The 14,647-nt window shown below is 46.1% G+C and overlaps 1 protein-coding gene across 4 annotated transcripts in view; it reads right to left on the reverse strand.

The window, feature by feature from the left end:
• SEMA5A (semaphorin 5A) overlaps positions 1-14,647 on the reverse strand; it is a 444,386-nt gene that overhangs the window by 142,526 nt on the left and 287,213 nt on the right. For all 4 annotated transcript variants that reach the window (XM_064479456.1, XM_031443174.2, XM_064479438.1 and 1 more), the window contains 2 exons: positions 13,785-13,883; positions 11,948-12,161 (listed from right to left, as the gene is read on the reverse strand). In XM_064479456.1, coding sequence (XP_064335526.1) covers positions 11,948-12,161; positions 13,785-13,883 — 313 coding nt within the window. The remainder of the gene's footprint in view (positions 1-11,947; positions 12,162-13,784; positions 13,884-14,647) is intronic.

The raw sequence follows: 14,647 nt of genomic DNA on the forward strand, positions 1-14,647 counted from the left end.
GTAAACAGGTCATCAGTATTTCTTTAACAAGCTAATCCATTACCTTTGCGTTCTGTATATCAGATTAGAGTCTATGTTCCTTTCAGTGGGTCTGGAACCAAACACAGTGGAGGGTCCGTGTTAGAGACGAAGGCTTTAATGCTGGCCAGGGTCCTCTCCATCGTCAGGGACTGACTGATCACCTGCTGCGGGGACTGTCCTGGGCCCTGGGGATCCCACAGCCCACACCCTCAAGGCCAGTGTGAGGAAACAAACACGACACAGACCAACAAGTAATCGCAGTGATGATGAGGACAATGGGGGCCAAGGACAGCAAAGAGAAGTCAAGAATCAGAAAGGAGGGGCTCTGGGGAAGGACAGATGTGGGGTTGGAAGGGGCCCCAGGCCAAGCATGGGACAGAGAGAGTGGCCTGAGACTGCTAATGCCGAGACTCTAATGTTGGCCAGGGGAGGTGTGACGCTAGTCTGGGCACAAAGGGATCAAAGGGACAGGTGGTTGGTTGAAGGCCAGGCCAGGGCAGCAATTCATAGTGAGGAATTTGGAGTTCAACTGCCACTGGAGAGACACTGAGACCTTTAAAGACAAGCGTATGACCCAGATTCCCATGTGTGTGCACGGAGGTCGTGGTGGCCAGGTGAGGCTGGGGGTGGGACTGGCCCAGTGTGTCCTCACTGACACAGCAACACGGGCCCTGCAGCCCAGGCCCTTCCCTTACTGAACAGCTGGCAGAAGGAAAGTCACAGCTAAAACACAGCAGGAGGACTAGACGTGGGGTCCCAGCAGCCGCATGTGGTTCCTTCCTTCTTCATGGGAATGTGCCCTGTTGAAAGCATGTGATTTACATGAAGTTGCTGATTCAAACAGGAGCAACTTGTACCACGTGGGCACAGACTGTGTCCTCCTGAATGAGAACTGCCACCTGTACATGAGCATGAAACCCTAGGCGGGAAGGGTATATAGCTCAGGGGTAGAGCGCACGCTCAGCACCCAAGAGATCCCGGGTTCAATCCCCCGTAACTCCTCCAAGCAGAAATCAATGAAGACACCTAATTACCTCCCCTCAGAAAAGGAACAATACAAGCGAACAGGAAACTCACAGCCCAAAGTCTTCACCTCGGATTCTCCTCTCTCTGTGTCTACAGGAGCTCCATTAACTGGCTGTCTGTCTACCTGTTCGAGCTCATAGGGACAGAGAGACAGCCTTCCCGAGTCTGCTCCCTCTCCATCCCAGGCACACAGCCTCTGGCAGCCTTGCCGATCTCCTGTAAGGTTCTACCAAGTCACACCCTCCTAGGCTCGATTAGTGACAAGTAATTTCAGGCCTATGTATTTCTGAACATTTTCAAAGCAGAAAGTTTCTACTGACCATGTTCATTTTTTCCTGATTATATTTTAAAGGTATAGGTTCACTTCTTTTAGGAACCAGTCATTTAACCTGCAGAATCCTAAAACTTAGGAGTTTTCTTAATTGGATTAGTAACTTTAATTCAAAGATCTTGGAACTACTTTAATGCCTATAAAATAGTTTTAAAGACTAAGACGAGACCATGTAAGACTTAATTGAAAAAAGATACTGGACTCCAACATTATGCAGTTAGAATAAGCAAACTTATGTGAGGGCTCGGTCTTTGTCTCTTGAGCTGATCTGGGCCAGGGCAGGACAGAAGACGAAAATACCGAGGAATGACACTATCCAAGCATGCAGCAGTGAACGGAAAATTGTGAGAGGCCACTGGCTGAAGGAAAACAAAGAGTTTAATAGAATAATACGGAGACAACTTTGCTGAAACACAGAGAAGTGAGTATCTTATAAACAAGATGACAATATGATTTATGGTCCAAACTGGAAAACCTTTGAGAGGCAAAGGCAGCAATGTTAATTATCATGCCAGTTGCCAGGAGTGATCCAGGACTGTTACCAGGGAAGTGCTATGATCTCTGGATAATGAACATGAAACTGTTCCCTGAGTGGTTACGTAACCACAGCAAATTTCTACATAATAGGTTGTATTCTCAATAAGGGGGCATATCTTCTTTGTGTGGATTTTTTTTATTTTGGATGCAGGTCTCCATATGATTTAGTGTATACAGTTGGTACCTTTGGCTTCATAATATCTTGGTGGGGGAAGGAAGGGTGGATTCACTTGTTCTCTGTTGAGATATGCAAACTGAAAGTCCAAACGACTTATTGGCAAGTATAGAGTCTTCACCACAAGACTGAAGGGATTTTGTGTCTAGCTAACTTTCAGGAACTCAGCACTCAATGACCAGGACAGAACTCAACACTATTTTCCAAGAGCACCACAAGAATCGATCCCTTCCTGCTCCCTACCAAACGTGTCTGCTCACAAAGGGCAGAGTTAAATAACCCCATAAGCTCTTCTGCTTTGGGTTTAACCACCCAGGTCATTCCACCTCCTTTGTCGAGCTTTCACCAATCCAGAAAACACCCACCACCTTTTCCCAAGTTGCCATATCCATCTTCCAAGGCAACATGTGCATAAAAGTGTGGACATCAGGAGACAGATGGAAGCAGCTTATGAAGTCGCTATTTCCGAAGATGTTGGCTAAACAAAGGGGATGCTGGGAGCCCGTAGGAGGGGAAGGATCTGTTCACAAATCCTAGCTCGTGTACGCATCAGCTGTGCGGCCCTGTTCAGGTGGCTGATCCCTCTGACCCCAGTCTGTTCATCTGTAAATGAGGACAATGTCATCTCCTTTGGACAGCTGTGCAGAGGATTCCAGATGACACATATGTGGAGTCTCCCATCTCCCTGGAAAGTTGTAAACAGCCACCATGACTCCTCCTTGCACCAGGAGTAACTGGAGGGACCAGAGACTCCAATGTGAGCACGGACCGGCAGATGGCAGGCAGGGAAGCCATTTATGTAAGCTCTTTCCTGATCCTATAAAGATCATTGGGTTATAACACAGTTTCCAAAATGCATCCGTCCCCCAGAAGACAGACAATTCTGCCCAGTGCCCTCTGTCTGATAGGCTTGATCAAGCCCGAGAATGAGAAAAGGGCAGCTTGTCATGTCGGGTCGCACATCACACAACTTTGCTCCCATGCTCCAAGTCCGTGTCCCATCACTCGGGCAGATTTAAAGTTCCTGAGTCAGCTGTCAGGGTGCAGCCCCTCAGCTGCAGCACAGAGTCCACTGATCCCAGTGATACCTCTCTGTGAGCATCTCCTCAGATGCTGGCTGATAAAATGCAAAATGAGGCTGCTGACTGTGCAGTCCTGACTTCAGTCCCGGTGTTACTGAGCTTCTTTCCCTTGATAAACATTTAGATTTCCTAAATATATATATATATATATATATATATATATATATATATATATATACACACATATATATATGTATGTATGTCATCCCCACATCCCACTAGTCTTTATTTGCTTGTTCTGTGAACTCTGCTTCCATTTCTGAATTTCCTGCTTTAGCAAATTTTGTCTGTCCAGGGAGAGCCTCGTGCAGTGTGTTCACATCTTCAGGGACTGCACTGCGCAGATTCGGCCAAGAGTGATTCCACTGTCACCAGGATGGAGCCCAGCAGAGTCTCCCCAGCCTAGCCATGTGCATCTGGACCTCCTCAAAACAATGTCTGCTCCCAGGGAGGAACAGGGAGCTGGGCAAGGCACCTGTCTTCACGATAAGCAGAAGCAATTTCTCCTTGAGTTAAGCACAGAGGGGGCTTTTCTCCCTCCAAGTAAATTATCTTTCATCACCTGGAGGTTAATCACTGTATTTGAAAGACTTTGAAGAGTCTATTTAGTGTGTGGGTAACATCATTGAAGTATTTCAAACCAGGAGAATTTGGGATTGTTACAAAAAGTTTTCTTAACTAGATATGTATTAGCTCATAAAAAAAAAAAAAGAAAAAGATACGTGAATGTCAAGTGTGTCTTGCTCCAAGGTGAGGTCTAGGCTGAAATCTCAGAGAACGGAGGAAGCTGTGGGGGTCATGGAGACAACCCCAGAGAAAGACAAATGTTGCCTCTTAGGAAGGAAAACAAGCAGATCGCCGAGGGCCAGTGAGACCGTGTCCCTATCGATGGCCATGCTGAGCTGGTAAAGCTCACTGATGACTTCGTCTTCCCAAGTCCTGTGGAGGTTTTAGTCCATGTGCAACCCAGCAGCTCCCTCAGAGCACACAGACTCAGTTTGTACAGTATTAACTTGGAAATTAACTTTTCACAGGCTTACTGTTTCCCCGATTTGATTGCCAGTTTCTTGAAGGCAAGTTTTACAGCTTCTCTATTTTAAGCCTCAACCATTAAACATTTATTATCCTGCTTTACAGTAATCATTTAATAAGAGTTATCAACGATTAGTATTTGAACGCATTAAGGCTGTTAAGGTATTTCTCTAAACACATAAATTTGTTTTAAGAGTGATTTAGGCACAAGAGAGAAATTCGATTTTGAAACTTATACTCATGACCAAACATATCACAAAACATTTCAAATGCCTCCAGAACATTATCCAATCGATTACACTGTCTTTGATAACTGACTGAATACTTAATGGTTGAAAATGGGAGTCCAAAGAGATGGCAAAGGAAGATTCTTCAAATATTTGAAACTGCATCAGTTTCAAACATACAAATCTATATTCTTTTAATTCTGGGTCACAACTAATAGGACACGTTCCCTTTGTTAACAACAGAATTCATATTTCTGCTCCTGGTGAAAAGTGTTTATCTCCTACTCATTCAATAAATATTGATGGAGACTCAACTCTATTTCAGGCACTAAGTGAAATGCTGAGCACACAAAAAAATTGCTCACATCTAATTCCTGCCCTCAGGGAATTCATAAACTCACGGGTGAGGAAAACAAAGAAGTAAACTACTCATCTTTTAACTCATTTATTCAAAAGTGATGTATTGGGTGCTTACTACATGCCCAGAACTGTTGAAAGTGTGTGGGTTACATCAGGGACCAAAGCAAACAAGCCCAGGCATTGGGGAACTTCCATTCCAGTGGAGGAAAGGGGACAAGGTGCTAAAGGAACATAACATAAGGATGAAAGTTGAACATGGCTAAGGGGAATCAAGAGGTCTAGAAGGAGGAGACTGTAATTTCAAAGGTGGTCAGGGCGAGGTCCCGTGGAAAAGCGGCAAAAAATGAATGGAGCTGGCTAGATGGATTGTCTGGGGGCAAAAAGCTCTCCAGATAGAACAGGGACCAACAAATGATAGCCCTCAGGCCAGCTCCTACCCACTTGCTATAAATAAAGTTTTACCAGCACACAGCATTCATGGATGCATTGGTGATGGGTGCTTTCATGCTGTGATGGCAGAATCGTCAGGTTCCTTAGAAAACTAAAAATAGAGTTACCATATGATCCAGCAATCCCACTCCTGAGCATGTATCTGGAGAAAACTGTAATTCGAAAAAATACCATGCACCTCAATGTTCACAGCAGCACTATTTACAACAGCCAAGACATGGAAGCAACCTGTCCATCGACGGATCATTGGATAAAGAGGTTGTGGTACACACACACACACACACATATATACACACATATACATACACAATGGAACACTACTCAGCCATTAAAAAGAGTGAAATAATCCCATTTGCAGCAACATGGATGGATCTAGAGATTATCATATTAAATGAAGTAAATTAAACAGAGAAAGACATTTATCACTTATATGTAGAATCTAAAAAAGGCTAAAAAATGAACTTATTTACAAAGCAGAAACAGACTCCATATTCACAGAAAACAAACTATGGTTACCAAATAGGAAACGGGGAGGGATAAATTAGCAGTGTCAGATTAACATATACACATTACTATATATAAAACAGATACACAACAAGGACCTGCTATATAGCACAGGGAACTATATTCAATACCTTATAATAGCCTATAATGGAAAATAATCTGAAAAAGTTATGTATATATGAAACTGAATCACTTTTCTATGTACCTGAAACTAACACAGCATTATAAATCAACTACACTTCAATAAAAAAAAATTTAAAAAAAAGAAAAACTGCAACAGAGCCCACATGGACGGCAAAATCTGAAATACTTACTCTCCGGCCCTTTATAGAAAACGCTTGCTGCTCCTTGGGAGAGAGGAAGAGCCAGTGTGCAGGATTTAAGAGGTAAAGCAGAGGGCGCCCGGGAGGGCAGGAGGGAGCGAGGACAGGAGGGAGGGGCGGCCGGCCGGGAGCGCTGCGGCTTTCTCTGCCGGGGAAGTGGGGGCTCTTCTCGTGGCCTTCGATCAGGACAGTGACCAAGGGCCCCAGTATCATGGGGCGAACACGATTGTGCAAGATGCCAAGAAGGGACGAAAGGGACCCAACTGGGTGTGGGGGAAACTGAAGCTTCGGCTGAAGCTACAGAGGCGAGGGAATCGGGGAGGAGGTAGAAGCCCAGGGAAGGAAGAGCAGCAGCAGCAGCAGGCGCGGAGGGGCTCGGGGAGGAAGACGCGGCGCAGCCCGGAGCTGCACACTCCTCCTCAAAGGACACCAAGCGCGCACGCTGCCAAGCAGCAGGACTCGGCGCTGAAAAAGCGGGAGGAGCCAGACCACGCCCGGCCGGGAGAGAGAGAACCCAGGACAGTGTCCGCAGTCGGCCTGCTCGCCTGCCTTCTGCCCTTGCTGACAGCTGCCGGCCCGGCCACCACGGGGTCCCGTTGCGCTGGCGCAGCGGCGCAGGCGGGACACCCCCGCATGGGTGGGCAGCCGCAGAGCTGGTGGTGTCGTGAGAAATTGTACCTGGAACTCTGGCGTTAGGTCCAAGGCACTGCGCTTGCGCAAGGCAGGCTGTTGGAACTATGACATACGTATGCTAGGTCTCTGGGAGGTGTGGTGGGAAGATGAGAGGCTTGGTAGGTCCTTACTCAGGGCTCTCTGAACCCTGGCAAGACGTCACCCTGGACCACCGATACCACCATTTGCCTGAAGATTAGCCCCGAAGTACAGGGGGTCCCGAGACGCTGGGGTCGCTAAGGGCCATGCCTTGCTCTGTCTCCGTGTTCTGACACCCTGAAGAGCATCTGTGCTTCCCTTAGCCTGGAAGGTCAGTGCACTCCTTTCTGCCCAGCTTCCACTGCGCTCCTTTGAGGGAGTGGTTCAGACAGAGAACAGAGGTGAAATCCGCTTCAGAATGCTGCTGAGGGGGGAGGCACTCCTTCCCCAGGGATCCTGGGGTGAGGAGGGGTGCTCAGCGCGCAAGGCAGCAGTTCTGTGGACAGACTGTCCGCACCAGCGCTCTGGAGCTTGGGAGGAGGACACAGGTACGGACCAGTTCTGCCCTAGGCAAAGACGACAGTCCTCTGAGCCCTCCCTGCCGAGTTTGGATTCTCAATGGAAAGAAGAAGGCAAGGGCCAGCCCGCAGTGAGGAGGACACAGCTGAGACAGAGGCCTGGATGGGCAGATGTGCTCGCAGCACAGAAAGCGACATAAGAGAGTCGTCAGAAAGTAAGATGCTGAACTTTCAGATTTCATTTGAGTGTTTCCTGATTGGGACACTATCATGGGTAAACTGTACACCCCCTGCAAAGATATATTGGTGCCTTAAATGCAAACTCGTTTGGAAGTAGGGTCGTGGCATATATAAGACGAGGTCATCCTGCAGTAAGGTGGGCCCCTAATCCAATATGACTGGTGCTCTTCTATGAAGATGGCCATGTGACGACATGGGGACACAAGCCAACGAATGCCTAGGGCTGCAGAGTCAGAAGACGTGAGGGAGGATCCTCCCCTGGAGTCTTCAGAGAGCACCGCTCTGCCGACATCTGGACCTTGGACTTCTCGCCTCCAGGACTCCGAGAGAATATACTCCTAAGCTACGCAGCTTGCAGGGCTTTATCCCAGCAACCCTGGGGGAACAAACAAAACCAGCGCAGCCACGGTCCACAATATCACTGGAGGCGTGGCATTGGTTAGTGCCCGACTGCTGGCTGGCTGGAGGCTGGGTAGGAAGGAGCCCGGCACGGTGCTGACACAGGCAAATGGGGACTGTAGCGACCTCTGGACTAGTCACTCCATGAGTCTGCCCCATGGGAGTTAATTCATACAATTACAGAAAGGGGCAACCTCCATGTCTAGGTGAATTATCCCGCACACGATGTAACCCCTGCAGTGACTCAAAACCCCCAAACTCTGCCGAGCACAGTTAGTAACTGCTGTCCTCCCGACCTCCCCTGCTGAAACAATGCGCCTTCCCCACAGAGCTCTGCTGGCAGTCAACTGGAAAATGTCCAAAACAAAGGCATGAGTTCCGTTTTTCATAATATGTGAGCAGCTGTTGGCTGAGTGATAGCGTCCCAGGGACCCTGAGTCCTGAGAACACCTGGAGGTGCCACGGATTGGGCAGGGACGTGAATGTGCCTGGGGACCGGCACGTGGCAGCAGCAGACAGGAAGGTGAGGAGGGGCCAGCCCCAAGGGGAGGCGGGTGGCACAGCGGGGGAGCACAGAGGAGGCTTGTCAGTGTCAGGGAAGAGGGGGAAAAGGGGGGAAAGAGGGGGAACGAGGAGGCCGGTAGGTGTCAGGAGACAGCAACCACAGCCCAAAATGGTCACTCATTCAGTCAATCAACAAACACTGACTCACTGCCCACTGCACATCAGAGGTAGTACCAGAATTTGAGGAGCTCATAGTAACTTCTATTTCTTGAGTACCTACTGTGTGTCACTAGTTACCTCCAGTTTGCAGATGAGGAAACTGATAATTGAGACGGTTCAGCCTCCCTAATGGCTGGGTGTTGATTCACCCACAGGTCCTCCCACCTGCAAAGCCTCCACCCCTACCTTTTTCAATGACCACTAAGCCCCAGAAAAGACAGTGACCTCTGCGCAGACGACCTGGTAAGTGAATAGGTGTCTGCTACCCCGCTCTCTACCTCCTGCTAGTGGCCTGGGGTAGAGGACTGTACCTTCTCAGCTCGTGGTGCCCGAGTTCTGGGATCTACAGTTAATAAGCCTTGTGCCTTTCCTTCTTTTGAGTGACTGTGTTGAAACTGCACCTTCAATCAAAAAGCCCCAGGATTTTCACTTCCTCAAATGGGAGCTTGGATGCTAAGGAAGCTACCTGCTGACCCCACGTGGAAGCTTGTGTCTCTTAATTCAGCAGGTTATAATCTGCCCATTCTTAATGCACCAGCTCTGGGATTTTCCAACATGCCCACTGAGCTCTACCAAGAAGAAACCCAACTTCTCTGATCTCCAGTTTTTGACACCTGTGCCTTGACCTCCAGTCAGTTGAGAGCTGAGGACAAGAATATGAGAGCATCACTGAATGGGGCTCTAATATCACAACCACTGCAGAACTAAGAGTGTTTGTCTTTGGTATGTTTGGGTTTCTTTATGTGGTTCTGTCTCATTGAAAAGAGAGGAGATTTGAGCATTTTTACAGAAAATGGTGGTCATCACCAGAGGGCAAGAAATTTAAGACGATGGCAAAAAAGAAGGGATAACAGGCATAGTGGAGAAAGGCAACTCCAGTGCACAGCACAAGGGGACAAGGGCATCTGGTCAGAGAGCAGATGGCATGCAGAGTGTGGATGTCAGTGAGAACAAATGTCCCTGCATCTGGGCTCAGTAGCGGGGCAGAAGCAGAGCTAAGTGGGGGTCAGAGGCCAGAATCTACCCTGGATATGGAGGATCAATCAGAGCAGAAAACCAGAGCCAACCTGAAGGAGAAAGGGTATCTCTGGGTTCAACAGAAGAAGGAAGTGCCCCAACAGGACCCAAGAGAGGAAATGAACACTCAGCTCACAGGAACTTGGGGCTCTCAGGGCTCTTGGGTCTTCGCCCTGGGAATGAGGGCCTTCCTGGCATGGGAAGGGAGGAGGGTGCTCTCTGGGGAAAGAGGGACCACTCAGTGCCATGGGAGTTACAGGCTGTGAGCAGAGTGGCGGTTTCACCATGTTTACCCTGGATTTATTTTCAACATCTGCAGCTGTTGGATAACATCATGTATGATTTTAGGACATAGATGCCCGCTGTGACTGTGTCCTTATGACATCACCTGACTCTCTAATGGGAAGAATCTGAGCACCTGATCAGCTGGGTGTCTGAGCTGCAAGGAAAGGACCTTCCAATGTTGCTAACTCATGCTAGGACCTGAATTATTTTTCTGAGATATTCTCCAAGGTGTCCCTTCTGGAAAAAGAAAGAAATCGTGCTCCTTATTACTCTTTGCGTTCAGCAAACTCTAATTACAATGCTTCTGGTTGGGGGAGAAAGTCATTTTGATTTTTAACTGGAAATTCTGGCCAGTAAAAGTCAACAAATGCATAGAAAGAACCTCAAGTCACACAGATGAAAGCTTCGGGGCAGAAAGGAGACCTTCTTCTACAGAGGATCGAAAGGTTCAATTGAAACCGGTTCAACAGAAATAATGTTAACAGAGGAAGTCTAGTTACTGCTGTGGTTTGGGAAACAATTCATGTCCTTTGGAAGCACACAGTCATTCAACTTGCTGAGGAAACTGGATGAGAACACTCTCTCCTTTAGTCTTTTAAAGTGTCTTTCTCTACTGAAGCACAAACTAAGCTGTGCTTAGTAAGCTGTGATGGTTGGTTTGACTATATTATTTGACAAAACACTTGTGTGTTTATAAACACGTAAACATACATCTTCATAAATGATCATTCTAAACCAGGGGTTCTCAACAAAAGGCAATTCTTCCCCAGGGGATATTTGACAGTTTCTAGAAAAACTATTTGTTGTCACAACTTGAGGGGTGGAGTATGCTATTGCTTTTCATGGGCATAAGCCAGAAATGCTAACCATCCTATAATAACCAGGACAAACCCCCTCCCCCAACAAGAAATTATCTGGCCCAAAACATCAATAGAGTTGAGGCTGAGAAACTCGGGTCTACATAATCAGCTTGTTCTTAGCGAGAAGCTAGTAAATCTTTGCAGAACTTGAAAGCTCAAGGTGATAAATATTTTAAGGGCAATTATAAGACTTCATCTTTGTGCAAACTATCAAGTAAATCCTTGAGGAGCAGACTGCAAATGGCACGTAGATCTATCCATAATATTGTGCTTGTGAGTGTGTGTGTAACCACAACCACACACACACATGAACCTGCACGTATACAGAGGGCTGAATTTCAGCTGGTGCCTCTCAGGGCATTGTACACAGCCAGCTTCAACAGCACTTTGGGTGGTTGGCACCACTTTCTGATTGTTTAGTGAGCAGGTCACCAAGTCCTAGCCCAGGCTTGAAGGGAAGTCATCTGGGGGGTTCTGATTTCTTAAAATAAAAAAAAGACACAAGAAACGTGGTTCTTCTTCTTCCACGGGATATTGTCAGATCTGATGCAGAGCCGGAAATTGTAGCGGTGAGTCTGCATCCTTGAGCAGACCTAGCCTGGGGACCAACCGGACTGACTGTGGGTGGCAGAGAGAGTGGGGACAGGACTTTGGTCCTTACTAACTCTTGGGAATTAAAGTAAGCAGCTCTGAAGACCCCCACCCCAACCTTCTAGTTATATGACTTGATGCCTTTTTTAAATTGGTCAAGCTTTTTAGAGCTACCCGTAGCCAAACACATTCTTTACACAGTTGTCTGAAAATTTCATAAAATGCTACTAATTTCTCCTTCCTGATATATAATAAAGTTAAGAAAGAACGCACATGCATCTACAGCTATCTTTGAGACATCAGATTTCCTACACGTCAAACAATGATATCAAAACCAGCTTCAGTCTGATGAATGCTCATATCAACATGAGTCCTCTCATCATGTCCTACAGTGTTGAGAACCTCACTCCTCTTCCTGACTGGCAAGGAACCATGCCGTGTCTTTCTCCACTGAAGCACAAACTAAGCTGCATTTTGATTTCTTGAGAAAAATGGAGAAATGGCTTTTCTTTAAAAACTATGACAACTTTTGAGCACCAGGTAACCAGGCATCACAGACAAATGAGATGGGAAATGGGAGTGACGTAAGACTCACCATTGAGCCATTTGGAGTTGTACTGCGCCGTGCGAAGAGGCGGTAAGATGCCCAGACTTCGGTAGATGGCGGGATCGCGTCCAGGGAAATCCATGGCCGTAGCAGCATAGAGCTCCCCGCCGGCCGTGAGGAGGGCCGTGGAGTTGTGCTGGGGACTGTAGGGACAGCGGGCCATGCCGCTGATCTGGTCGTGGATCTCCGTCAGGTTGCTCAACTGTGAGTGAGGATGAGAGAGAGAAACCAGTTACCCCCAGGAAAGCCCTTTCATAGTGTCAGTGGATTCTGTCCACCCAAATGGCAAGTGAAGCATGTGCAATGAACTCTCTGGGGCTCACGACAAGACATGACAAGGTTCTGCACTCGGGCTTGGATGAAAACAGCAGGGTGAGCTCAGCCTTAGCAAATCTACCAGCCAATCTCTCTCAGTATCCTGTGAGAGTTACTGAATCTCAGGCTATCAGATACTCACAAAACAAGAAGAACATTGCATGTGACTTCTATTTATAATGCATGGGGCAGTGCAGATTTTTCCACTTTAATTAAAAAAAAAAACAACTTCAGTATTTACAGAGATATCAACTGCAATAAAAATCATGCACCATGTTACCAATAAAAGTGAATCAGAATAGTATGAATAACCCAAATCTGTGTTCATGGGAAAGGATGTGTGGCTATTTAGAATGACATAGCCCTAATTTCCAAGACTTTTCTGTTTTCAGGGAAACAGCGTGGTGTCGTGTGGTCAACGGGTGGGAAGCCAGCATTTGAAAAGCTGAAAAATGACTGAATGAGAAAAGTTCTCTGGGTGGTGCGGGATCTCCCTCCACTGGTTTCTTTACTCTTAGCCCAGAGGTAAGAGAGCAGGGGGGTTAGGCAGGGGGACTCACATACAATGCTGGCTCGATGAGACGTGTAGCCCGGGTAAGTTACTTAAACTCTTTAAGCCTCAGACTCTTTTTTTTTTTTTTTTTTTTTACAAAATGGTGACCCAAGAGGACAACCACATGTGGAGTAGATGTGAGGATGAGGTGACCGGGGTGTTATAAAGGGCTTAGAACAGGCACCTGGGGATCTCGCTAAGGTACCTAGGGGTGGTACCTAGGGATCTCCCTCTGAGCATCATTTCTTCTCATCATCATCCTCCCTTTATTTCCAAAAACTGAATGTTAAGTTGAAAATAATGAATAGTGAGAGGATGACAAATTCAAGTTTTGAGGGAAATTGTGTAACCAGGAAATTAACATAATGGTATGTCTTCATTATGCTCCCTGAGGAAGATCAAAGGAATCTCCCAAATGAGGAAGATTACACGTGTGCTCTGATAACCCTGCAGGTCCTCAGGCATAACACGTGGATGCTGACAATTCCACTGTCAATAATGACAGGTTAAAAGGAAAAGAGAGTGGGTTATAACTTCACTTTTCCTAGGGTTCCATTCGTTCGTTTGCTTTAATTTTTTGACACATCCCTTATCCAATTTGTAAATTGTATTTTCTTCATCTGGATTGTGATTTTAGGTCATTTTCATACTTAACAGTATTCCTACAATACAGCAAGATGATGTTTAGGGTCACTGATGGTGAAAATGCTGGTAGAAATGCATTTGAAAGCATATTTAAATGTAATGAAGCAAGCTGTAATTATGACTAGTTCTTTTTATGATAGTGTGATCAGAAATATATCAATACGTCAAATATTTATTCAGTTTGACAGAAGATTTTTTTTAATTAAAAAGCAACTCCTGGAAAAATAGAAACACACTTAAATCTAGGCTTTTACTAGAATGTTCGGGTTTTGCTGGTATTAAAATCTGCCAAAGCTGCACATGAAGACATACCGTGCGGTTGGTGCAGACGGGTGTAAAAGCGTTGGTCCCACAGGTAAACAACCGGTTGCCGCCCACCAAAAGCACCCGAATGTAGTTCTGACACTCCTCCTGAAAAAAACATCACAAGAAGCACATTAAGGAGGCCTGAGCACAAAAGGAATGGTGAATATAAATACGTCTTATCGGGTTAATAAATTGAATGTTAACTGACCACTAAAAAAGAAATCAAACAAACGACTCCTCGGATACTGACCAAAAAAATAACAACAAAACTCTTAAATAGTCTGATTGTCCCTATCTGAATGTTTGCTCAATAGAGGAATTTTTAAAGATAAATATATATTCAGTTAAAATCTCAAAGCATGTGTTTTCTTTTGATGACTGTGGTTTCTTTTCAAGTTGTATCCAGTAACAGTGCAAACCCTAAACTGCCTTTGACATACATTAGGAAAATACATAAAGGAAACTATTAGACGCTGCTCATGAAACAGTGCCTTAGAAAACGTCCCCAGGAACTTGAAAAACCATGGTGAATGCTTCTCCAAATGTGAGGGTCACATGTGACACTCTGATTACAAACTGGAGTGAGTTTTACATAAAGTTCTCAAACCACCTTGCATACACAGCAAGAATCGATAAACATGTTTGATTGTTTGATGGACAAGTAAAAAAGATTGCTAACAAAGAAAGGATGTCTGAAACGTGTGGGGTAACAGTCCAGGCTGAGGCATGACCCAGAGTTGGATAATTTTTGTGACTGCAATCACAGGGCACAATCACAGGAGTGCAAAGACTTTCGACTCTCCATTCAGCCAGCGAGCATCTACGGATTAGGTACTCTTTGGAAGAGACTGTGTTAGATGTCCCAATCT

This window comes from Camelus dromedarius, chromosome 3 (assembly GCF_036321535.1).
Source record: "Camelus dromedarius isolate mCamDro1 chromosome 3, mCamDro1.pat, whole genome shotgun sequence".
Taxonomy (NCBI): domain Eukaryota; kingdom Metazoa; phylum Chordata; class Mammalia; order Artiodactyla; family Camelidae; genus Camelus; species Camelus dromedarius.